The sequence below is a fragment of the Lates calcarifer genome, linkage group LG3 (assembly GCF_001640805.2).
Source record: "Lates calcarifer isolate ASB-BC8 linkage group LG3, TLL_Latcal_v3, whole genome shotgun sequence".
NCBI classification, from domain to species: domain Eukaryota; kingdom Metazoa; phylum Chordata; class Actinopteri; family Centropomidae; genus Lates; species Lates calcarifer.
The window spans coordinates 10,963,400-10,989,489 of record NC_066835.1 but is presented as its reverse complement, the minus strand read 5'-3'; the positions used below and the strand labels follow the sequence as shown (position 1 = coordinate 10,989,489).

The window sequence follows — 26,090 nt, the reverse complement described above, 5'->3', positions numbered from 1 at the left end:
GTTTTATGCCATTTGGAGTGGATTTGGACAGGTTTTTGGTGAATTCTTTGAAAAAGTTGACACCACCGTTTTGGTGACCGCGACAGGCGGCGGGTCATGGTTTGGAGTGAAAAAATGTCAAAATTTCAGGTCCAACTTTTTCAGCTCAAAGTCACTCAGGAGCATGTTTTATGCCATTTGGAGTGGATTTGGACAGGTTTTTGGGTGAATTCTTTGAAAAAGTTGACACCACCGCTTTCTGGTGACCGCGACAGGCGGCGGGTCATGGTTTGGAGTGAAAAAATGTCAAAATTTCAGGTCCAACTTTTTCAGCTCAAAGTCACTCAGGGGCATGTTTTTATGCCATTTGGAGTGGATTTGGACAGGTTTTTGGATTTGGACAGTTTTGCTGAATTCTTTGAAAAAGTTGACACCACCGTTTCTGGTGACCGCGACAGGAGGCGGGTCCATGGTTTGGAGTGAAAAAATGTCAAAATTTCAGGTCCAACTTTTTCAGCTCAAAGTCACTCAGGGGCATGTTTTATGCCATTTGGAGTGGATTTGGACAGGTTTTTGGTGAATTCTTTGAAAAAGTTGACACCACCGTTTTTGGTGACTGCGACAGGCGCGGGTCATGGTTTGGAGTGAAAAAATGTCAAAATTTCAGGTCCAACTTTTTCAGCTCAAAGTCACTCAGGGGGCATGTTTTATGCCATTTGGAGTGGATTTGGACAGGTTTTTGGTGAATTCTTTGAAAAAGTTGACACCACCGTTTTTGGTGACCGCGACAGGCGGCGGGTCATGGTTTGGAGTGAAAAAATGTCAAAATTTCAGGTCCAACTTTTTCAGCTCAAAGTCACTCAGGGGCATGTTTTATGCCATTTGGAGTGGATTTGGACAGGTTTTTGGTGAATTCTTTGAAAAAGTTGACACCACCGTTTTTGGTGACCGCGACAGGGTCATGGTTTGGAGTGAAAAAATGTCAAAATTTCAGGTCCAACTTTTTCAGCTCAAAGTCACTCAGGGGCATGTTTTATGCCATTTGGAGTGGATTTGGACAGGTTTTTGGTGAATTCTTTGAAAAAGTTGACACCACCGTTTTTGGTGACCGCGACAGGCGGCGGGTCATGGTTTGGAGTGAAAAAATGTCAAAATTTCAGGTCCAACTTTTTCAGCTCAAAGTCACTCAGGGAGCATGTTTTATGCCATTTGGAGTGGATTTGGACAGGTTTTTGGTGAATTCTTTGAAAAAGTTGACACCACCGTTTTGGTGACCGCGACAGGCGGCGGGTCATGGTTTGGAGTGAAAAAATGTCAAAATTTCAGGTCCAACTTTTTCAGCTCAAAGTCACTCAGGAGCATGTTTTATGCCATTTGGAGTGGATTTGGACAGGTTTTTGGTGAATTCTTTGAAAAAGTTGACACCACCGTTTTTGGTGACCGCGACAGGCGGCGGGTCATGGTTTGGAGTGAAAAAAATGTCAAAATTTCAGGTCCAACTTTTTCAGCTCAAAGTCACTCAGGAGCATGTTTTATGCCATTTGGAGTGGATTTGGACAGGTTTTTGGTGAATTCTTTGAAAAAGTTGACACCACCGTTTTTGGTGACCGCGACAGGCGGCGGGTCATGGTTTGGAGTGAAAAAATGTCAAAAATTTCAGGTCCAACTTTTTCAGCTCAAAGTCACTCAGGGGCATGTTTTATGCCATTTGGAGTGGATTTGGACAGGTTTTTGGTGAATTCTTTGAAAAAGTTGACACCACCGTTTTTGGTGACCGCGACAGCGCGTCATGGTTTGGAGTGAAAAAATGTCAAAATTTCAGGTCCAACTTTTTCAGCTCAAAGTCACTCAGGAGGCATGTTTTATGCCATTTGGAGTGGATTTGGACAGGTTTTTGGTGAATTCTTTGAAAAAGTTGACACCACCGTTTTTGGTGACCGCGACAGGCGCGGTCATGGTTTGGGAGTGAAAAAATGTCAAAATTTCAGGTCCAACTTTTTCAGCTCAAAGTCACTCAGGAGCATGTTTTATGCCATTTGGAGTGGATTTGGACAGGTTTTTGGTGAATTCTTTGAAAAAGTTGACACCACCGTTTTTGGTGACCGCGAAGGCAGGCGGGTCATGGTTTGGAGTGAAAAAATGTCAAAATTTCAGGTCCAACTTTTCAGCTCAAAGTCACTCAGGAGCATGTTTTATGCCATTTGGAGTGGGATTTGGACAGGTTTTTGGTGAATTCTTTGAAAAAGTTGACACCACCGCTTTTGGTGACCGCGATAGGCGGCGGGTCATGGTTTGGAGTTGAAAAAATGTCAAAATTTCAGGTCCAACTTTTTCAGCTCAAAGTCACTCAGGAGCATGTTTTATGCCATTTGGAGTGGATTTGGACAGGTTTTTGGGTGAATTCTTTGAAAAAGTTGACACCACCGTTTTTGGTTGACCGCGACAGGGTCATGGTTTGGAGTGAAAAAATGTCAAAATTTCAGGTCCAACTTTTTCAGCTCAAAGTCACTCAGGGGCATGTTTTATGCCATTTGGAGTGGATTTGGACAGGTTTTTGGTGAATTCTTTGAAAAAGTTGACACCACCGTTTTTGGTGGACCGCGACAGGCGGCGGGTCATGGTTTGGAGTGAAAAAATGTCAAAATTTCAGGTCCAACTTTTTCAGCTCAAAGTCACTCAGGAGCATGTTTTATGCCATTTGGAGTGGATTTGGACAGGTTTTTGGTGAATTCTTTGAAAAAGTTGACACCACCGTTTTTGGTGACCGCGACAGGCGGCGGGTCATGGTTTGGAGTGAAAAAATGTCAAAATTTCAGGTCCAACTTTTTCAGCTCAAAGTCACTCAGGGGCATGTTTTATGCCATTTGGAGTGGATTTGGACAGGTTTTTGGTGAATTCTTTGAAAAAGTTGACACCACCGTTTTGGTGACCGCGACAGGGTCATGGTTGGAGTGAAAAAATGTCAAAATTTCAGGTCCAACTTTTTCAGCTCAAAGTCACTCAGGGCATGTTTTATGCCATTTGGAGTGGATTTGGACAGGTTTTTGGTGAATTCTTTGAAAAAGTTGACACCACCGTTTTTGGTGACCGCCGACAGGCGGCGGGTCATGGTTTGGAGTGAAAAAATGTCAAAATTTCAGGTCCAACTTTTTCAGCTCAAAGTCACTCAGGGGCATGTTTTATGCCATTTGGAGTGGATTTGGACAGGTTTTTGGTGAATTCTTTGAAAAAGTTGACACCACCGTTTTTGGTGACCGCGACAGGCGGCGGGTCATGGTTTGGAGTGAAAAAATGTCAAAATTTCAGGTCCAACTTTTTCAGCTCAAAGTCACTCAGGAGCATGTTTTATGCCATTTGGAGTGGATTTGGACAGGTTTTTGGTGAATTCTTTGAAAAAGTTGACACCACCGCTTTTGGTGACCGCGATAGGCGGCGGGTCATGGTTTGGAGTGAAAAAATGTCAAAATTTCAGGTCCAACTTTTTCAGCTCAAAGTCACTCAGGAGCATGTTTTATGCCATTTGGAGTGGATTTGGACAGGTTTTTGGTGAATTCTTTGAAAAAGTTGACACCACCGTTTTTTGGTGACCGCGACAGGCGGCGGGTCATGGTTTGGAGTGAAAAAATGTCAAAATTTCAGGTCCAACTTTTTCAGCTCAAAGTCACTCAGGGGCATGTTTTATGCCATTTTGGAGTGGATTTGGACAGGTTTTTGGTGAATTCTTTGAAAAAGTTGACACCACCGTTTTTGGTGACCGCGACAGGGTCATGGTTTGGAGTGAAAAAATGTCAAAATTTCAGGTCCAACTTTTTCAGCTCAAAGTCACTCAGGGCATGTTTTATGCCATTTGGAGTGGATTTGGACAGGTTTTTGGTGAATTCTTTGAAAAAGTTGACACCACCGTTTTTGGTGACCGCGACAGCGGTCATGGTTTGGAGTGAAAAAAATGTCAAAATTTCAGGTCCAACTTTTTCAGCTCAAAGTCACTCAGGAGCATGTTTTATGCCATTTGGAGTGGATTTGGACAGGTTTTTGGTGAATTCTTTGAAAAAGTTGACACCACCGTTTTTGGTGACCGCGATAGGCGGCGGGTCATGGTTTGGAGTGAAAAAATGTCAAAATTTCAGGTCCAACTTTTTCAGCTCAAAGTCACTCAGGAGCATGTTTTATGCCATTTGGAGTGGATTTGGACAGGTTTTTGGTGAATTCTTTGAAAAAGTTGACACCACCGTTTTTGGTGACCGCGACAGGCGGCGGGTCATGGTTTGGAGTGAAAAAATGTCAAAATTTCAGGTCCAACTTTTTCAGCTCAAAGTCACTCAGGAGCATGTTTTATGCCATTTGGAGTGGATTTGGACAGGTTTTTGGTGAATTCTTTGAAAAAGTTGACACCACCGCTTTTGGTGACCGCGACAGGCGGCGGGTCATGGTTTGGAGTGTCGGTGGTGTCAACTTTTTCAAAGAATTCACCAAAAACCTGTCCAAATCCACTCCAAATGGCATAAAACATGCTCCTGAGTGACTTTGAGCTGAAAAAGTTGGACCTGAAATTTTGACATTTTTTCACTCCAAACCATGACCCGCCGCCTGTCGCGGTCACCAAAAACGGTGGTGTCAACTTTTTCAAAGAATTCACCAAAAACCTGTCCAAATCCACTCCAAATGGCATAAAACATGCCCCTGAGTGACTTTGAGCTGAAAAAGTTAGACCTGAAATTTTGACATTTTTTCACTCCAAACCATGACCCGCCGCCTATCGCGGTCACCAAAAGCGGTGGTGTCAACTTTTTCAAAGAATTCACCAAAAACCTGTCCAAATCCACTCCAAATGGCATAAAACATGCTCCTGAGTGACTTTGAGCTGAAAAAGTTGGACCTGAAATTTTGACATTTTTTCACTCCAAACCATGACCCCGCCGCCTGTCGCGGTCACCAAAAACGGTGGTGTCAACTTTTTCAAAGAATTCACCAAAAACCTGTCCAAATCCACTCCAAATGGCATAAAACATGCCCCTGAGTGACTTTGAGCTGAAAAAGTTGGACCTGAAATTTTGACATTTTTTCACTCCAAACCATGACCCGCCTGTCGCGGTCACCAAAAACGGTGGCGTCAACTTTTTCAAAGAATTCACCAAAAACCTGTCCAAATCCAAAAACCTGTCCAAATCCACTCCAAATGGCATAAAACATGCCCCTGACTGACTTTGAGCTGAAAAAGTTGGACCTGAAATTTTGACATTTTTTCACTCCAAACCATGACCCGCCGCCTGTCGCGGTCACCAAAAACGGTGGTGTCAACTTTTTCAAAGAATTCACCAAAAACCTGTCCAAATCCACTCCAAATGGCATAAAACATGCCCCTGAGTGACTTTGAGCTGAAAAAGTTGGACCTGAATAGTGACCCGCTATCACTAGCTTTGTGATCGTGAATGATGTCTCTGAGATCATAGAAAGTGTTTCTGTAATCATTGACGATGTCTCTCTGAACGGTGATGATGCCTTCAAATCCGGGATGCCATGACCTCAAACCAACAGGAAATCAGCCATTTTGACTTTAATACCAAATTTTGCTCATTTTCACTATTTGGAGAACAAACTCCTCCTAGAGATTTAATCCTATCGACTCAAACTCAGTAAGTATACTGTTAACGCCGTTGTTAAAAAATTTTAAATTTAATTAAAAATTAAAAGTTATCAAAAGCTTGAGTTTTTGTCCAAGGGTAACATTGACATCCAGGTACAGACGCAATATAATACAAAATGACCATAAATCAACACAAAACAATAACAACATTATATATCTGTTGAAAATATGTTTTGAAATATTTTTACAACATAAGCTACTACCATTATAATGTCTTTGGGTTTGTTAGTAGCTAACTAAATACAAGTATTAGAGATGCTGCGGCTGAGAAACTCGCTTCTAGAGGGCAGACGTGCTGTATGACGTGGCACGAGGGGCGGAAGAGCTTGTTTGTGTTTTGGTTCTAAGGGGAAGTTGCGAGAAGAAAGAAAGGAGGAGACGTGACGGGATTGTTGAAATTGTTTTCTTGGTTTCTCCAGCACCACCTCACCACAGTGTCCTGAGTTCCGTGTGTAAATACTACAGCGGTGGTATTTAAAGTTCAAAACATCGTCTGGCTGTCAGGTAGCGTACTTGACATGAATCGACAAGTTGTGGTTTCCAGCTGGCGAACTAGCTAACGCTAACGTTTGCTCAGTTGTCATCGGGGACTAATGTTAGCTATCGCTAGCCGACTTCAGCTAATGTCGGTGATGTTTGATAGCCAAGAGAATGCAGAAATACAGGCCTTTGTCACGTCTTATCGAGTCTAGCTCTTCCTCTTCTGTGTAGATATGTTGCCATTAACAAGCGGCTACCATTGGCTGCGATAGCAAACAGTATTCATGGCTCACAATTGACTTTGTGATAGCTAACAGCTAAATGGGTGGACTCAGGTCAGTGGGTGGAATGCTAACAGAGCTACCAAACTAACGTTAGTGGTTCTTAATTGAGGGTTTGGCTACTCCCCATTAAATAACGTTAGCCAGCCTGCACAGCATTTCAGTTTGATAACGGTATCTAGCAGTGCAGCCAGTAGCTTGTTAACACATCGCATCCCCTTTAGCTTTATTGCGTGAGCCTGTCGTTTTAATGTGCTGTTCATAAAGTGGTTAGGAGGCTACCGTTACTGGCCATTTGAAAAGCTAAGGTTGACTAACTGCAAGTGAGCTAACGAGCTAGACAACAAAAACAATTTGGAAAATGGCGTCCCCCTCTAAAATCAAGAGATAGAGGGCGACAGCTAATACGAGCAAGTGTGTTTACAGTCAACTAACGACAGATAAGCCCTTATATTTTGTGAGCATTGCAGTCATGCAGTGCGCAGCGTCTGTTGACAGTCACTGTCATGGGTAAACGCAGTCATTGTAATGTCGCTGCAGTTTCTTAAGCGTCAGTGTTTTCTTCTTGTTCCATTACGTATGGAAGATTTTATGCCGTTGTACTTAATTGCATTAGAGAGCATATATGAGTATGGAACAGTATCTGTACTTTTTGTCAGTAGGTATTATGTCTGTGTCCTGCATAAGAGAGTTTGGTGCGGGGTTCACGGTTAAAGTGTTTATGGTCAGGGATAAGATTCCACAAATCATTCTCAGGACAGATTTTCCCTGCAAAATCAAACACAGACTGTGTTATCTCCTGACAACAGCCATCTGTTGTATTGAAATTAGTCAGCAGTTCATTCTTAAGTAAGTCACTAAGCAATGCATGAATGCATGGTATGTATCCATACCGAGGTTTTCACTGCTGCAACAGGCTCGAGTAATGTGGGTGGGTGAAATTCTTGTGAAAACTCCTGAAACTGTTGTGGTTCTTGTCTTGACTAGGCTTTCTTTGCTTGCTGTAATTGTATGTGGTTGTGGTGGGCTTTTGCTCTTTGCCTCTTTGATAATGTCATTCATAAAGCACTGTTGGCAAAACAGACCTACTTGTGTTTGGTAACTGAGTCAGTGATGACAAACGTGTATATATATATATATATATATATAGGTCATATATTTTCAATTCATTCAGTGCATAATTTAAATTTGATATGTGAAAGTGCTTGTGTGAAATGCATCACTTATAGTGCACTTGCTTTGATGGCCACTGTCAGTAAGGATGAAAGGGGAGGGGAGGGGAGGGAAGGGTAGAGACAAAACTATTAAAATTAGTCAGTATTAGAGAATGGAGATCATATCTAACTACTATTTTGTTTCTTTCTTGATAATAATCACTGAAACAATGTATAATAAGAAGATACATAAAGTAGAACCTCTATATTTAATTACTTTAAATATCATCAACCTATTTAGCAACCAAGCTTTAGTGTGTATGATTAGTTTATTTTTGAATTTCTTTTTTACAGTTGTTCTTGGCATAGAGTGATGAATACTTGCCCTCCTTATATGTCAAATTATATGTCAATTACATGTTAACTAATTAGTTAATCTGTTCTTTTAGTCTTGTTAAACTGCAACAGAAGGGCTAATGTTTGCAAGGTAGTTTGTGATAAATAATTTATCCTATAATGTAGTCTGAATTCTGTTTGCTTACTATATATATATATAAAACCTTCAGACAAACCTGGTCCTATATCTCAAATTTCCTTTAAATATTACCTATTATTTAAAAGCATCACTAACTGATCACACAAAAACTATTACTGTCGACCTGTAGGTTTTATTTACATATATATTTATATAGTGTGTCATAAAGGAAACCAAATATATTGTTATTTTGAGCCCTGTAGAGTCCCTCATCATGTCAAAACAAAACCAAAAAACTTGTTGATAGCTCTACAGAATGCTGTTAACCAAAATATTTTGGTATTACACTTGAATTTTGTCAGTGTTTGGGGAAATTCTGTTGTAACGTAAAATGTTGCGGTACATTTAACTTGTAAGCAGATATGCTTTGTTCTCTTTATTCAGAGTTGTGTTGCTCTTCAGTGTTTAATAAGTGCTCATTACTCTATGACTGTCACTAAAGCTATTTCTTCTCTTGGTTTTTGCAGCAGAAGTCCTGATAGTGAGGTTTGGCACGCAGGACACTGGGTGATCTGACTAGGTCATGGCCAATCGGGGAGGAGCTACGAGACCCAATGGACCCAATGCAGGGAACAAGATCTGTCAGTTTAAGCTGGTGCTGCTGGGGGAGTCAGCTGTTGGGAAGTCCAGCTTAGTGCTTCGCTTTGTCAAGGGCCAGTTCCATGAATTCCAGGAGAGTACAATAGGAGGTAAGCTTCATATCAACGAACAGGGCTGTTCCTCACAAGTTGCCAACTGGTTGTGGATCAATTGGATGGAGTGTTATAATTGTAGGAGTGTATTTATGTCTCAATTAAACAGATTTTCCTTTTTTTTTAAAAAAGTTTGCTACTTATTAGAGATTTAGCACTGGTGTATCTGTTTATAGCCAATGGGGTGCTTTGCTTTTGTCACAACAGCACCTTAAAATAACGTGTAAAAAAAAAAATGTGTGTTTAAATTTTTTTGTCAGGATCACATACACAGTTGTGACCTGTAACTTAATAGATTTTGGAACTCAATTTTCCACTTTAAGTAAAATTAAATTCTACTATTAGCTACAGTTTGTCTCCTGTAATGGAAATTGATAATGCTTTAAATACTGTTATTTACATGGCATTGTCAAGAGTATTGTTTTGGTGTTGATACTTATTATCTAATGCTGACTCACCCCTCACCTTGTCCTATCTCTTCAGCGGCCTTTCTCACCCAGACAGTGTGTCTAGATGACACAACAGTGAAGTTTGAAATCTGGGACACTGCAGGCCAGGAGCGTTACCACAGTTTGGCACCCATGTATTACAGAGGAGCACAGGCTGCCATTGTGGTCTACGACATCACAAACGAGGCACGTTCATCCACCTTCCAGTTCTTTATGCAATTTTCCTGACATTGTACTTGTCATTTAGTCAGCCAGCAAGATGCAGCCAGAGCACTTGTACAACAAGTTAGAGTATGGCTACTGCTACTGTTACAGTTAATGATAGCATGTATTGGCAATTGGTACAATGTCTTCTATTTGCAGGAGTCCTTCGCACGGGCAAAGAACTGGGTGAAGGAGCTGCAGAGACAAGCAAGTCCTAATATAGTCATCGCTCTGTCAGGCAACAAAGCTGACCTAGCCAACAAGAGAGCTGTCGACTTCCAGGTCAGACTGAACAAACTGTGCTTTTACAGTCAGTCTTATTTTGTGCATTTTTGGGGAACAACAACAAACATTAATTTTCTCTCTGTTTTTGTTCAATATGATTACATCCAGAACATACAAGTGATAAAAATCCATTAAGCTCTAGTGCTTAGACTTTCTTAGTATCAAATGCATCCATGTGTTAAGATATATTGAAAATTCATGGTGTTCATGTTGTGTTAACAGGATGCCCCAGTCCTACGCAGATGACAACAGCTTACTTTTCATGGAGACGTCAGCTAAGACATCTATGAATGTGAATGAGATATTTATGGCTATTGGTGGGTAACTCTTGACACTTTATTCATATATTTTGCCAGTGCATTTGTAGAGCGGTAATCTTAATCAAACTGATTAACTGGATGGTTGTGGTCAGGTGTGGATAATGAAAATTTTTCATTTGTAACTTCTGCTCCCTACAAATGAAAAGTTGCACTTTATCTTATCATTATTTAGCTTGGTTTCTTGTCACGTTTCAGCAAAGAGATTGCCAAAAAGTGAGCCACAGGCTGGCGGGAGCCAACAGCGGGCGGAACCGGGGAGTGGACCTGACAGAAGCTGCCCCAGCCAGCCAAGGCTCCGTGCTGCAGTAACTAATGTGAAGAACGCCTCCCCCCACCAACCAACCTGCATAGCAGTAACTAATGCGGCTGACACCCCCAAATGCCACTGCAGTTACTAATGCAATATGTTGTACTCTTATCTCCAATTCTCTGATTGGCAAAACAAGAAAAGATGCCCTGTGCCCACCTTTCATTTTGCAGTAGCGAAGTCAATGCCATTACACTGATCTCTCAACATGGCTCTGCCTCTTTTCCTACATCATGGTTCTGCTGCTACCTGGTGAAGCCTCCTAACCATTCTTTCTTACTTTTTGCCATCTAGCTTGTTACATCTATCAATTATTGATGATAGATTAATGACAGCAGATCTTAGAGAATATTAGTGCACCCTGCCTTCCATCATCTTCCTTCCAATGTGTAGATATGAGTTTCATTTAGAGGAAGTGGTCACTTCCCTTTTCTGGGATAGCTTGAGACTTTACCAGAGCAATTCTAATACCAGTCTTCTGTTTTTGATAATTTTGTTAAAAAATGTTTTTGCTATAATTTTGTCAAAATTATGGATGCACATACCTGTATACTTATATGGCCTAAAATAGAAAAACAGAAAACTGTGCTTTACCTTTTATCTGGCAGTAGCACAGAAAAAATGTCTATAAGTGAAGAGGGGTGTAATCTTATGAATCTGAGGAAGAGGAAAGGCATAGGGTGGAGACAGACAGAGAGGAACCTAGGGCTTCATGCCTCTCCTTTGTCACTGGGAGCCTTTTATCTGAAAGTTTAAAAACATTTGTGGACTGTAGTCCTTTTAGAGGTCTGAGTCCCTCAGCCCGTCCACTGCTCTCCGTGTCCTTTCCCCCACTAAACCCAAAGTAGTACTAGTGTACATTTCTCTTCTACCACCCTAAGGCTCCATTCTTGGGGCCATGCCTGCTTCTAGCTGTCTCTAGTGGCATTGTGCAATGTTTCACAGTATTTACTCTGTGATTTTGAGTGTCTGCAAAGACCATTGCGGCACAACAAACCCCCTCACTCCACCCAGCTTCTCTACAACAAGGCACAGGGGCCTGTGAGGTACACATTACAGTGCCTCGAGATAACTTCTGTTGTGAATTGGCGCTATATAAATAAAATTTGACTTGACTTGACATTAGTGTCACTGCCTCCCCACCTCCTGATGCAGTGTTCTTTCATAAGTCTTGGTATAGTCCACCCTTGTCATGGTTATACTGGGGACTGTTGGGTTTCTGCCTTTGGATGAGTTAGTTAATGCAGATCACCTTTTCTATTGTGTTAATGTTGCTGGACCACTGCTGGGTTTGCACATGGTAGAAAGCAAAGGTGATGTTAGTGAGTGGGGAGGTGCAATATGTAAGGTTGCTTCATAATCACCTTTGAATTCAGAATTATTTTGTCATCTTCTCTTGATTAGGAAGTGCTTTAGACACAGTCATGTGTCAGTGGTGTACAAACTGGGCCTGGGCTGGCTGGCTGGCTGGTGACAGATTTCATCCATAGACTCACTTACACGTGCCCATTTCCGTGTGTGTATGTTGGAACACACGTTTGCACATAAACACACACATTACAACAACTTCTCTCTGAACCCTGTCAAACCTAAACATCATTGTACATAAGGACACATGAACACACACATGTAGTCTGTTACACCACTCCCTCAACTGTTGACCACATATTTGTGTTTTTCACCTCCCACCCCCCACACTATACATTGTTATAATACACACGCAAACACACAAACACATACACAGCACATGTGGTTAATAACTCTTTTTACAGGTCTGTCTTAATCATGCCTTGCACTAATAACGCTCATGGAATATATCTTGTCATAATTACAGCCAGTGTGATATAAATATATAAATATATATAAATATAAATATATAAATAATATACTGTAAATAGGGTGTTGCAGTGTAGTCTACCTTTTTTCGATTTACAAGTGACAGGACTAATGCTTGCTAGGGAGCTGTCTAGATAATCATTAAAAAAAAAACTGTACAGTTATCAGAAAAAAACAGCTACAATCTGGGTTTGGAGTTTTGTTTCTGTTCCTTTTTTCCACACAAATGGTTAAATTATAATTAGTGGTGGTCTTTATAAATGTATGTAGTGTTATTAACAAAAGAAATGAAATTGCATTTATTTAGTTGTCTGTCTTGTACCTTTTTCTCAAAAGAAAAAAAATAATATCCAAATATTTTGGTTTCTATTTTTTAAACTCTCTTTATTGGATTTCACTAATACCTTTTTTAATGGTATCAGGCTACGATGCCTTGTCCAGTACTCCTCCCTGTAAGTAGACCTGAACCTCCAGAGACACTGCTTGTAAAAGCTCTAGAGGAATCAGACACAACACAAAACAGTTTGATTAACCAATTGTCTGCTCCTCTATAACATCTCAGTAACATTGTGACGATATTGTAGCAACAGTGTAACAACTATCAGCTGGCACGATGGTGATTCATGAATAAATGAATTAACACATAATAGGGATGTAAATTGTATGTTTGGTTTTTTTTTGTTGTTTTTTTTTTTTTTTGGTTCTGTTTTTTGTTTTTTTGCCGTGAACACTTAATTGCAGCCGAAAACATTTAAATGCAAGCATTTTACAGTACTGTTATGTAATGACCAAATAAATACTGAAATAAATTTGATCATTTATTATTGTAATCAGGCTGCGTGTGTGAGTGAGTGAGTGTGCATGGACTTGGTGACATTTTCTCAAAGAGAAAGTCATTTAAAAATCTTTTTAACTGCCTCTTTGTCATGTTTTGTCTTTTATATGTTAGAACTTACAGTTTTAATGTCTCCTACTTTGCAACTTGGTACTGAGAAAAGCTTTTTATTTTCATAATGCTTGACATTAAACCTGACTAATCTATATGGGTCAAAAATACTTACAGCTATATTTGTATGAATTTAATGAGATGACGTTTGCTTTCCTTACTGAACTAAGAAAATCTTTTTATGTTATAATTTGACACTAATATTAATATATTCTATAAAATATTGGTTCCAGTAATTCCTCTGTGTTGCATGGGATGAACATGATCTATTAGTCACTGTTTGCTCAGCAACATTTTTTCCATTACATTTGACCTTGAAATTTTGCTACAAATGGTTGCATTTTGTGACCTCTCTCCTCTCCGAATTGTAGTGGAATCGGCCTATCCCATTTGAGTCCCCTAGCGGAGGAAAATGGGCCTACAGTGAGAAATTGAAAATAAGGATGAGCGCCATGTCTGATCCTCCGCTTGTGGAATAGAGCGGACAGCAGAGCGAATATTTCCCGGGCCGGGGGTCCCGTCGGGGTTCGGTGCGAATAATGGCCGACAGTGCTGGCATTCAGCAAGGTTCGCCGGCCATTGGAGCCGCAGGCTTGGTTCCGGCCGCTCCTGGAGCCGGGGGGACGGAGGGCTCTGGCGCCGCTGGAGGATCCGCACGTATCGCCGTGAAGAAGGCGCAACTCCGCTCCTCACCTCGGCCGAAGAAACTGGAAAAACTCGGGGTGTATTCGTCCTGCAAAGTATGTTACATTTGCAGATGGCTGACTTTTTAAACATAGCGGTTTGGGGGTGCTTATTCTTATTAAAGCGTATGTCCTGCGCGCGGTTGCAATAGTTTGCAAAATGCAAGCGCAGCAGAGGAAGCCATTGCAGCACTTCATTTTTTTTTTCATTTTGCATGCACGAACCAATTATTGAAAAGCGATACTGAAAATTTAGTAAGTTAAAACGTTACTGTTGCCACGGGACTTTTTAGCAGGGGGCCTTCCAGCTGCAAGCTATCCGTTGTTTTTACAATGTTACTATGTTTCTGTCAAGGTGGGGGGTTGGTGAACGTAAACATTGGCTTGGCGCTGGTTCTTGGGAGTAGCTGCCTGTGTGCACAACGGGCTGCATCCCGCAGTGGGTGTTCGTGTGCGCGGTCTGATGCTTTCCACGGGGAAAATTTTCACACGGCGTGTATCCCGCGCCGTCTGTCAATGCCAAGGCGGTATAGAGAGAGGGTTTTTATTGGGTTTATGCGGTGTATGATCCGCAGAGAGAGACGGGGTCTTTGTTTTGACAGGGTGACAGCTGCTGGAGGGGCGGAGTTTGTTGTTGTTTCAGAGCGCATGCTCAGTGCAGCACCTCCAGCTGATGGTGACAGGCCTCCTCAACCCCACCTCCTGATAACTGAAATATGTCAGTCACAGCAGATCTCCATTAACCTGAGAGGCCGGATCAAGTTTTAAAATGTTTTTTATGCTACTACGGTATATGGTAATATACACTGATGTTTTACTTTATAGCTACTCACACTAAGAGTTTGTTCATCTAATATAAGGAGGATTTGTGCCTTTTTTGTTCCTGGTTGTACTAATTTAAACTCTGCTTTTTCCTAGGCTGAAGGAGCCTGTAAGTGTAATGGCTGGAAAAGTCAGAACCCCCCTCCTACACCCCCCCGAACTGACCAGCAGTCCAACGCAGTCAACCTGCAGGAGCCCTGCCGGAGCTGCTCTCACACTTTGGGTATGTCTAGCTACGGATGAAAATAATAATACCAGCATGTTTCGAGTTAGAACAAATTTGAAGCGCTGCTGATAATGACCACCTGTGTTACATCCCAGGTGATCACGTGACCCATCTAGAAAACGTCTCAGAGGAGGAAATGAACAGACTTCTGGGAATCGTCCTGGACGTGGAGTATCTCTACACCTGCGTTCACAAAGAGGAGGATGCTGACACTAAGCAAGTCTACTTTTCCCTCTTCAAAGTAAGCCTCTGCTCTCACAACCAAAATACACAAACAGAGGATTTTTACCAACTTTCAGTGTGTACAAGTAAACATACATAACTCCTTTTCTGTTTATCTTTCAGCTGCTGAGGAAATCCATTCTACAGATGGGTAAACCAATGTTAGAAGCACAGGAGAGCCCCCCATTTGAAAAACCCAGCATTGAGCAGGTAATTACATGTGAATCCAAACCAACAATCCAAATAGGTGTTTTAGTGTGTCCTCATTTCTATCTGATAATTCTCTCTTTCCCTGTGTTTTCCCAAACAGGGGGTGAACAATTTTGTCCAGTACAAATTCAGCCACCTGCCATCTAAGGAACGTCAAACAATCATGGAGCTTGCTAAGATGTTTCTCAACCAGATCAACTACTGGCAGCTGGAGACACCCTCCCAGAGACGCCAGAGGGTGCCCAATGACGATGCTGCTGGATACAAAGCCAACTACACCAGGTAGCACCAGCACATATTCTGTCAACATGCATTACACTGTTTACAGCTGTAGTCATGTTCAAACTTCTGTTTTGCTCTCACTACAGATGGCTCTGCTACTGCAACGTGCCTCAGTTCTGCGACAGTCTACCCCGGTACGAGACAACTCAGATCTTTGGCCGGACGCTGTTGCGTTCGGTGTTCACTGTGATGAGGAAACAACTGCTGGAGCAGGCCAGGCAGGAGAAGGACAAGCTGCCGCCTGAGAAACGCACACTCATTCTCACACACTTTCCCAAGTAAGAAGAACAAACACACAGAAACTCTGAGATTATGTGCAGAGAAGCACACCACAAACTAAAGCACATGTGCATTCTCAGTATCAAACACAGTGGACAGTGGTCACATGTGCATACTTGACAACCTTTGACATAGTAGAGTTGTGCTTGTTGTATTTTCTTTGGCTCAGGTTCTTGTCTATGCTGGAGGAGGAGGTGTACAGCCACAGCTCTCCAATCTGGAGCCAAGACTTCTTGGCAGGAGCTTCGGGAGGGCAGATCCCTATTCACACAGGTAACACACACCCTTGCAAGCTTAACAGAAACACATACACCCTTACAGAGTCACTGTTCACACTAACTCTTAATTCTAGAACCCTTTTTAGCCAATGTAAAAAACAAATATGAATGAACAACATGTTTTTACACCATTACTGTTCTGATTGCTCTGCAGTTATCAGTGCGCCCCCTGTGGCCAGGCCGTTGTACTACAGCACCAGTCCTGTGTCAGTGGATCCATCCACCCGTGGCAGTGTCAGTCCTGCCAGGAAAACATCATCTGCCTTGGAGCCAAACCCAGGTATTAACAGCCAAACCTGCAGTTACTCATAAGCTTACAATGGCACCATGTTATTACATAATAGATACATCTAACAGCAACAGTGAACACCAGAGTAATAACTTTACAGTGGCCTCACGTTACACACACATTTACACCATGTTTATCTGTTATTGTGGCACTGGCACATGACTCTCAATAGCTAATAAATATTCATTACCTTCACCTGACTTCTTTAAAACAAGATTTCTTTGCCTCAAAGACAATCTCCAAAAAGAAAAAAAATGATGATGATGATAAGTCCCTTCCCCTCTGTCACAGTTGGAGAGAAGCGTAAACCTTCAGAGCCTCTAACCCACGAGGAAAACAAGAGACCCAGGGTGGTGGGCGACATCCCTATGGACCTCATAAATGAAGTCATGGCAACCATCACTGACCCCGCTGCCATTCCTGAGGTAACCAGTAAAGAGACTTTGTGCCTCACTAAAAATTGAATTAGTATTTCTGTATTATATTAGTAATGTTTTTTACATACAAATTGAGCTTGTTTTTAAACTTATTAAAGGAAGGATAAAAAGGATTAGACTAATTTTTAAATAGCAATAAATAAAATCTACTCTCAGACTGTCTCCTACCTCTTTACCAGAATACAGAAAATAATGTAGATTAATACTCTATCAAGCTGTGTCTATTCATGAGGATGCTGATGATGGGAGCAAAGGTGATAACTGTGTTTCCATACCTTCCCTCCTGCGCAGACCAGTCTGCTGTCGGCCCACTCTGCACGTGACGAAGCTGCCCGTCTAGAGGAGCGCAGGGGGGTGATCGAATTCCACGTCATCGGCAACTCCCTGAACCAGAAGCCCAATAAGAGGATCTTGATGTGGCTCGTCGGCCTCCAGAACGTGTTCTCCCACCAGCTTCCCCGGATGCCCAAGGAGTACATCACACGGCTGGTCTTTGATCCGTGAGTGGAACTGCACTTTATCATCGCTCATCGCACTTGAGGATGTAGCAGAGGTGACTAAAATGAAATGTTTTCATCAACAGGAAGCACAAGACACTGTCGCTGATCAAGGACGGCCGTGTGATCGGGGGGGATCTGCTTCCGGATGTTTCCGTCGCAGGGCTTTACAGAAATTGTCTTCTGCGCAGTTACCTCCAACGAACAGGTCAAGGTGAGAGTGCCTCCTGCTTCTCAGTCTCAGTGTAAAAATTAAAAATGAATTCTATTCAGTCAGTTTTGACCTTTGCCTTGTTTGGCTGTAGGGTTATGGGACCCATTTGATGAACCACCTGAAGGAATATCACATTAAGCACGAAATCCTCAACTTCCTCACTTACGCTGATGAGTACGCTATTGGCTACTTCAAGAAACAGGTGACTGGACGTCTTCACTCAAAACATAAAATCCTTTACACGACCTGCAAGAACAAAAGAAGTTTGATAAATCAAGTGGAAAAATCCAGCATTTACATAATGATGATTTCACTTGCTTCCAATGTAAATCTGGTCTTCTGAAATCTCATCATAAAAAACAGATGAAAAAATAAGACAGGCATGTTTTATAAGTGGGCTAATTTCTGCAGTGGTTGCATGGCCCTGTATTTACTGCTGCCAGAAAGCAAAATATCTCCTCCTCCCTCTCAGGGTTTCTCAAAGGACATCAAAGTTCCCAAGGCCAAGTATGTGGGCTACATCAAGGACTACGAGGGAGCCACGCTCATGGGCTGCGAGCTCAACCCCAGCATCCCCTACACAGAGTTCTCTGTTATCATCAAGAAGCAGAAGGAGGTGTGTGGGTGTTTGCATTTTAAAATTGAAGCTTAAAAGTTTAAATGCTTCCTCGTCTCTCAATCTCTTCATCCCTGTGACCACCATCTTTTTTTAAAATCCACTCTCATCTGTCTCTCTCAGATCATTAAGAAGCTGATAGAGAGGAAGCAGGCTCAGATCAGAAAAGTCTATCCAGGACTTTCCTGTTTTAAGGAAGGAGTTCGGCAGATTCCTATAGAAAGTATCCCCGGCATACGTACGTTAATTGTTCTGCGTACTTTACAATATACAACGTGTCCACTCTACAGTATCTCACATTTATACATTGGTTTCTTTATATTAACAGGAGAAACTGGCTGGAAACCTGTAGGCAAAGGGTAAGTGTGACAACACTGTAAAAGATTTGAACTAAGCAGAGTGCCTTGACTTGGCACTTGGATAATGTTTTCCCCATGTTGGCGAGGAGCAGGATTTCTAAATTGAGGACTAGTTGACAGAAACCTAATTAGATCTCTGAGGTCAGCAGCAACACAAACAGCAATGATAGGAGGAGACTCTTACATCGTATGCACTATTTCATTAAAGCCCAAGCATGATTGTTTTGTATCAAAAGGATGGGAAATAGCTCATATTAGTGTCCTGAACATAAAACAACTTGCACCATTGTTTGTCATTACAGCTGTGATATGTTTTTGTCTTCTGTATTAATTCTACTCCAGGAAAGAACTGAAGGACCCTGATCAACTGTACAGCACTCTGAAGACAATCCTTCAACATGTGAAGGTGAGGGACGGACGGACAGACAGACACACACATTTACATGCACCTTTAACACAAATACACACCTTTTTTTTTTCCTAACAACACTGGTCTTCATGTCATAGAGTCACCAGAACGCCTGGCCTTTCATGGAGCCTGTGAAGAAAACAGAGGCACCTGGGTACTACCAAGTGATTCGCTTCCCCATGGGTATGTAATCACATGACCACAGTTGCTCAACAGGGATTGGACAAGGTTAAGTGGAACACACTTGACAAAAATCTGGCTTAATAATGAATGATTAAAGAGAGAATGGCACTGAAAAGTAAGGAAGTAGGAAGTGCTGCTGTCCACGCTCTGTATTTATCAGTCCATTCAAAAACTTACACTTACATTGTAACATTTGGAATAAAAACCTGGCTCCCAAGTTTGCATTTAACACATTTCACTTTGTTCAAGTAGTAAAAAACAAGAATGAAGTATTTCTTTTGTGGATACAGAGAGTTTTGTCTTAAAGTAGTGTTTTTTTGTAGTGTAATTTAAAAAAACTGAGTTATAGAGATCACATTCACAAATTCACTTTTTTGATCTCCTTACAGACCTCAAGACAATGAGCGAGCGTCTGAAGAGCAGGTACTACACAACACGCAAGCTGTTCATGGCCGACATGCAGCGTATCTTCACCAACTGCCGTGAATACAACCCCCCAGAGAGTGAGTACTACAAGTGTGCCAACTTACTGGAGAAGTTCTTCTACACCAAGATCAAAGAAGCGGGCCTAATCGAGAAGTAGATGAGAGGAAGAAGACGTTTCTCCTCACCTTAACGAAGGACGAGAGCAGGATGTGGTTAAGGTTCGGGTTATAAGTGATGCATCGTGTGCACGGACAAACCAAGAGTAGGACTACTGATTCTGGAGCAGTTAGGTTTCAGAAACATATCTTAATGTAAGAGGTGCACATGGGTCTCAGATCAGCACTCTTTTAATGTTTGGTGCATGCAGGCCCAGATCCTGGATCAGTAGCTTAGACTGATATTTACACTGAAAGATAGGCCGTGAGGGAAGGCCTCAATGTCAACCTATGAGACTGTTGCTGGTATGAAACAAAAGAAGCAGTGTGTCTTCGTATTTCATCACATATCCAAGGGTCCCATGGAAAGGAAGGACAGTGGGAGGTGTAACAGTGATACATATTAAACAGGGCAGAAAGCTTCCGTTATTATTTTTGTGTTACAGTTGAAAGGCGACACGGAACGACAGCTGATTGGAGATTCACCACACACACCTTACTTTGTCTCTCTCCATCTCCTCTCTCTCCTCCCCTCTCACTTTCATTCCCTGCCTTTTTGAATGCCTGCCTCCTCCTCTCAGTTGACTCAGGTAGAGATGTCACGCGCAGCAGTGACATCTACTGTGTATTACGTCGTTACACAAGTGTTAGCCTTGAGGACTGTGACTGAGAGATCAGATTTTCCTGTCGATATAATCCTGTTTCCTGTGAGCGTGCGTGCCATTGATGAGGTCAAAGTTCGTCTGTGATGAGTTCATCCTGCCAAAAGAGGAATACATACTTTAAATTTGTACAGATTTTAATTATTTTAAAGCACTTATACCCACTGTATATTTTAAATGTGTACATAACATCTATTTTCTGTTTCAGAACTTTAAAAAAAATCTTTTTTTTTGTATAAGCCACCTAGGGCAGTTTGACTATCAAAATGCACTTTTATTTTTCCAAGTATTAGTAAACATAAAAAAAGAGCATCTTCTTTTCTTCAGAATTTGTTTGACCTATAAATTACCGCTGTTGACTAAGGACTAATTTAATTATCTAGAGTTTATTCTTATTTATGTGCTGTAATTTAAAAGAATTATGCTTAAGACAAGGTTAATTTATTCTTTCTTATTTTTGTCCCGCAGATGGAGATTGATAACTTTATACTTTGGAGATAAATGAAAAGATTGTGCAATACTACGTAGTTTTGCTGTTTTGTAAAAAGGTGTTTGTACTTTTCAAACTTTAGGAAAAAAATACATTTTCTAATGTCTGGAAAAAATGATTTCATGCTCTTTGTACAATTGGTTTTAATGACATAGTATTAGCCTATTTTATAGACTGAATAAAACAGAACTGAGGCTAATTTGGTGTCTGTAGTGTTTTAACTAAAGGACATCAAAGATGATCAGCCTTCATTTAATTATTTTTCATTTGTAAAAAAGATGAAAGGACACAGCTTTCTGTGCCTTTTCAGGTCCAATAAAGGAAACTTTGTGTTCAAATTGACCAAAAAATGACACAAACTCAGTTCCATTTAAACTTTGGTGTATTCTTTTCTAGTCTAAACCATATTCTATAAGTGACATCCACCCATTCACACACACACTATCAGTGCTTCTATATGTACACAGATTGTTTAGCACACACCAGTACTACTTCGGGAGCAATTTAGGGTTTAGCATCTTACCCAAGGATACTTCAACATGCAGACTGAAGGAGCTGGGAATCGAACCACCGACCTTCGCATTACCTCCTGAGCCATGGTCACCCTGTTGATAATAAAATGACAAACAAACTCCTCTCCAATAAAACTTAGCATATTCATTGTCAGCCGAGCACAAGTTTATTGTCAATCATACAGCAGAAGATACACTTAAAGAGAGATATAAATTGGTATTTATTAGATGACAATAATATGTGCTCATGTTCAGGATCTCATAATAAAAACAATAATGCAGTTAAATGATCTGATATTCAGAAAAGAGCCTTAACTACATTTATCTTGAGATGAAGAGGAGAAATGGAGAAGAGAAGAAAGACTAAACACATGCGAAACAAGGATGAAACAAGCACGCAAAAAAAATATCTAAAACTGATCACATTCACATTACATATCACACAAATCACATAAAGAAAAACAAACTTCAGAGTAAAAAACAAAATGATCATTTGTTAAAACAAAACAAGGTAGGTGCTTTCAGCGACATCCAACAAACGACTCATTGTATTTCTCAAATGGCTTCTGGCCGTTCATCGAACTCCTTGATTTTCGCACAGATTTCCTGTCAGACTTCTGCTTGAAAATAGGAGAACGGAGGAACTGCAAGTCCGTGAACTTGTCTCCACGCCTAAGTTTCCTGCCAAGATGGGAATATAATTATTAAGCATTCATACAGTAAAATAAAAACAGTGAACCATTGACAGCAAGAGCAGCATTAATATGCAAACTTACGCGTTTAGCGAGGGCTCCTTATAGTCCACCACCATGGTGCAGCGCCGCTTGCGAGTGGGAACGGGAGTGGAGCTCCGGGCCTCGGAGGAGAACTTGCGATAGGCTGCAGGGGACAGATTGGTCACATCACACAGACTCAAGCCCCGCCCTGCTGTCCTTACACCAAGCCCACCTGTGGAGACGTGAAGGAAGGAAGATGTGATCCACGAGAGAGAGAAAGGAAAACAGGAGTTGTGTGTATTCGTGTGCATACACCAGTGAAGAGCTGCAGGGTGCAATGAAGCAGACGCACAGAGAAGAGGTAATACTGTGAGATTCAAATAAACTTACGTTTCTTGCATGTCTTGATCCGCTGAGGTGTTTGGTGAGGTAAAAGAGGTTGGGCGTCACAAAAGGAATCTCCAAAATTAGACAGGACGTTGTCTATTCTCATCATCTCAGCTTCAACCAGAGGGCTGACAGGCGGCAAACAACCATCCTCCATAACCTCCCTGTGAGGCTCTGACAAACAAGGACAAGCAAACAAACAACTTCAATTCACCACGAGCACAAACAGTCACTCAAGCCACAGAAGACAACACAAGTCAACAACTTTGAGTATTTGCACTGCATATTGTTAATTCCATAAGATGTAGTTAATTGACGCAAACCAAAGTTCATTCAGCGGGACATAACAGGCAAACACTTCATTTTATCACCTTTTTTATGCCATAGAATTTTTGAAACAACAATAATTAATATGTAATGATATAGCTTTGAGAAGTCCAGCAATTAGCCAATTTGATTTAAATTAACATCCTCTCAAAAGAAGCACAGGCATTCAGCCTTCAAGGAGCATTATGGGAAATAAAGGAAATGTGTTGCTGCTTATTACAACTGCCGTAAATACCCAGACATGATGCAGATTCACTATGAATAAATATCAGCACCATGCTTTCTCAGTCTGCCTGTGGCGTAAGAAGCTGAACACTGTGGTTATTTTGTAACAGACATAAAGTCAACATGTTTCAGAACAGTTACTCACCTTGGTGATTTTCCTGTCCCATCCCTGCAGGGTTAGGGCTGTTAGAGAAGCTAGAGTCAGGGGAGTGATGGAGACTAACTTGCTCCTTTTCACACTCTACAGCCTTGGGACTTGACTCTTCATCTCTAAAGACTATAAAACAAAGCAAGGAAAGAAAATGTTAAATTATAACGATTTGAACTTCTCCAAAAGTTTTAAAATGAAATATGAAGTTGGAGTTTAAATGACAAGGCTAAATTTTCACCTGATATTTCCTGTTTTGGAGGGACGTTTTCTTTCTGTCTGACAACTTTAGAGAGCCGGCCTCTGCGAGTGGTGATCATCTTGGTCTTGTCCGGTGAAGTCTGTCTCCTCCTGGTTTTCTGAGGGACATACAGACTGTCCTCTGATTCCAGAGGATGGTGATGATGAGCTGGACTCACTCTGTTTAGAAGCGACAGGCAATGCTTCCGTTTGGGTCTGTCCTCTTTGTGTAGCCTCTTCGCTGATGGCCGTGTCTTCTGCCTTTGCCTTGAAGGGTGTGACGTGAATCGCCTCTTCACAGTCAAAATCAAAGGTGTCATTGAATCCAAGCGAGGTGTTGAGCTTATTGCCCTGTGTAAGAGGAGCGGTTTTGGAACGTGTGGCTGAACGGTCCCGACTCTTGGAGCGGGCCCTAGGTTTGGGATTCTCCCATGGTTTCTTTAACTGGGCACGCTCTGGTTTGCGGCCTCTCTCTGGTTTCCTTGCAGCCAGTTCTGGTTTGGTGCGGGGCTGCTGCTGCTGGGCTTGTTTCCTATTAGGCTGCTGCTGGTTGTTTTTTTTAGGTGGGACAGGTTCAGGGGTAGAGTGATGAAACTCCTCAGTGTCAATGGGAGCTGCCATTTCTGGTTCTGGTCCTTGCTGTGGCTGATTTGTATTTCCATTGTTACCGTCCATAGGACTAGCTGTTAAAGCCCCTAAGCCTGTGTTGCGGTCTGACCACTGTTCCTGCACACGCTCAGACCTCCTCCTGCTCCTTCTATCTGCTTGTCGACGCCGTACACCCACTGTTGATGGCAAGACAACCTGCTTGTCACATTCAGGTTGTCCATTCTTGTCACAGGGCTGAGGCTCTGTGAAGAAAGACAAAAACCAATGTTATCAATTAAAATAGTTCAGTTTTAGGAAAAGGACAAATGCAATAGTTTATTAAAAAGTGTACACAGCAGCTGTCATGTAATAATCTAAAGAACAGGCCATATTTAAATTCAGTTGTGAATCAGTCTGATTTTTGTATTCAAAAACATAGCTTCAAGTCAGTGATGTAAAATACTCAGCTGACAATAAGTTAATCCTTACAGCTAATCCTAATATTGACCTGACCAGGAATATATTAAGAGTATGTGTTCATATACCTGCACAAATTGGTGAGGGGTTGCACATGATGGGTGCATCAAGGTTCTGGCTGGTCCGCTTTCTCCTGTAAATTGAACCGTAATGGATATTCATAGTCATAAAACTCAGGACAAACGATGTGATAAATTTTATGTGATATATTTTGGACTTTTAAAAAGTTACCTTGTCGAATTCACATGGTGCTGAGGTTCAACAGGAATATTTGCTGCAGGATTAGTCTAAATCAACACACAAAGAAATAAACTATTGTTCTTTGCAATGACATTTATGAGTCAATGATTTTGCAAAATCATTTACATGGTTTACTGAATTATCTGGAAGACTGGAGTAAAACCCAAATGTGAAACACGGGCTGGACAAGAACAGAGGACAGGTCTCCAAACTGTACCTCTGAAGCACTCGCTGCCAGAACTTCCTGCTCCTTGAGCTTCCTCTTGAGCAAAAGCAGGTGGAGGAACAGAGCCTGCTGTTCTCTTTTCAGCTGCAGGATCACTGCATTAGCTTGCCTCACTTTTTCCTTCTCTCCTTGCAGGGCTACAGCTAGCGCCTTGTTGTTCAGCTGCACACCCTTCAGGATGGTGTGTGTGGAGTTAGCCCCTGAGAGAAAACATAAGGATGTCATGTGTTTGAGGCAAAATCCCATCCTCTTTCAAGTGCATCCTTCAATCAATCAATTGATAACTATACTTTGATTTTAAGTAACAATAACTGTGTGAAAGGTGCTGTACTGAAATCAAGCTGATGCCGTTTAAATTAAGCTGTCATTTCCTCACCGCTGCTTTTGTTTACCATCCTGGACCGTCCTCTGCTGGGAGCTGAGGCACTAGCCAGCCGTTTGTTCCTCTTCTCCTTCATCTTCTCCTTAATGTCCTCCAGACTCTGCTGGAAGGACTTCTTCTGGGCTCGTTCTTTCACCATGGCTCAGGATCTTTGAACAGTTCAACAGTTTTTTTTAGGTCGTCCAGCTGATCAACAGCGCAACATGTCGATGATAAACCTTAGCAAAACAAACGACTAAGCTAACTCACTAGCTAAGTTAGCACGCTAGTCGATGTTAACGTTAGTCAATCCAACAAGCTGTCTTCGGTAGCAGCAATAGGACATTATTGGAAAGCAACTTACCAGTGTGTGTATATTGCCAAGATAGTTGTTATGTTAATTATTGCTTCAACAATTACTCGACCATTACTTAAATTAGGCAACAAAATAATCCATTTTATCGCATCTTATCTGACTCTCTCAGCGAGTTGACGTTCGAATTTTGAGCCGCGACTGCTGATTGGCAGGGATTTGAGTTGACGTCACTTCCTCCAAGTGAAATGACCGTTCGCTAGATGGCGCTAATAGCTCAGCAGAAAATAAACTACATTCTCCTGCAGAGGAGGTGTAACTGATTTGGTATTCGTTATTCGTCTGCATGCTCTGGTCCTCCGAGACTAAACAGTAGACTACCACACTGCACACCAAATATCTAATTATTATTCTTGGAGATTCTGTCAGACCTTTTTTTCCTGTCTGTCTGTCTGTCTGCCCGTTTGTTTGTAGCAAAA

At 41.6% G+C, this 26,090-nt stretch overlaps 3 protein-coding genes across 3 annotated transcripts; 2 read left to right on the top strand and 1 right to left on the bottom strand.

Moving 5' to 3' along the window:
- The first annotated feature begins 5,940 nt into the window (after positions 1-5,940).
- On the top strand, positions 5,941-10,336 carry LOC108897856 (ras-related protein Rab-5A). The gene is given in 9 exon segments (XM_051066667.1): positions 5,941-6,127; positions 8,541-8,762; positions 9,249-9,400; positions 9,578-9,700; positions 9,812-9,820; positions 9,936-10,020; positions 10,219-10,250; positions 10,252-10,302; positions 10,304-10,336. Coding segments are annotated over 8 exon segments (651 nt in total). The 5' UTR covers positions 5,941-6,127; positions 8,541-8,596.
- A 3,184-nt stretch (positions 10,337-13,520) lies between these two features.
- LOC108897825 (histone acetyltransferase KAT2B-like) lies at positions 13,521-21,050 on the top strand. Its single transcript, XM_018697620.2, is given in 19 exon segments — positions 13,521-13,852; positions 14,714-14,840; positions 14,939-15,084; positions 15,189-15,275; positions 15,376-15,557; positions 15,644-15,835; positions 16,006-16,109; positions 16,269-16,394; positions 16,695-16,828; positions 17,132-17,340; positions 17,424-17,466; positions 17,468-17,551; positions 17,643-17,753; positions 18,024-18,167; positions 18,291-18,405; positions 18,496-18,526; positions 18,869-18,932; positions 19,034-19,118; positions 19,508-21,050. Coding segments are annotated over 19 exon segments (2,379 nt in total). The 5' UTR covers positions 13,521-13,651; the 3' UTR covers positions 19,702-21,050.
- Positions 21,051-21,507: 457 nt separating this feature from the next.
- LOC108897826 (shugoshin 1-like) lies at positions 21,508-25,814 on the bottom strand. Its single transcript, XM_018697621.2, is given in 11 exon segments — positions 21,508-22,044; positions 22,140-22,242; positions 22,470-22,640; positions 23,164-23,295; positions 23,408-23,555; positions 23,557-24,257; positions 24,540-24,604; positions 24,703-24,758; positions 24,929-25,137; positions 25,314-25,468; positions 25,663-25,814. Coding segments are annotated over 10 exon segments (1,890 nt in total). The 5' UTR covers positions 25,459-25,468; positions 25,663-25,814; the 3' UTR covers positions 21,508-21,884.
- Between the last annotated feature and the right edge of the window lie 276 nt (positions 25,815-26,090).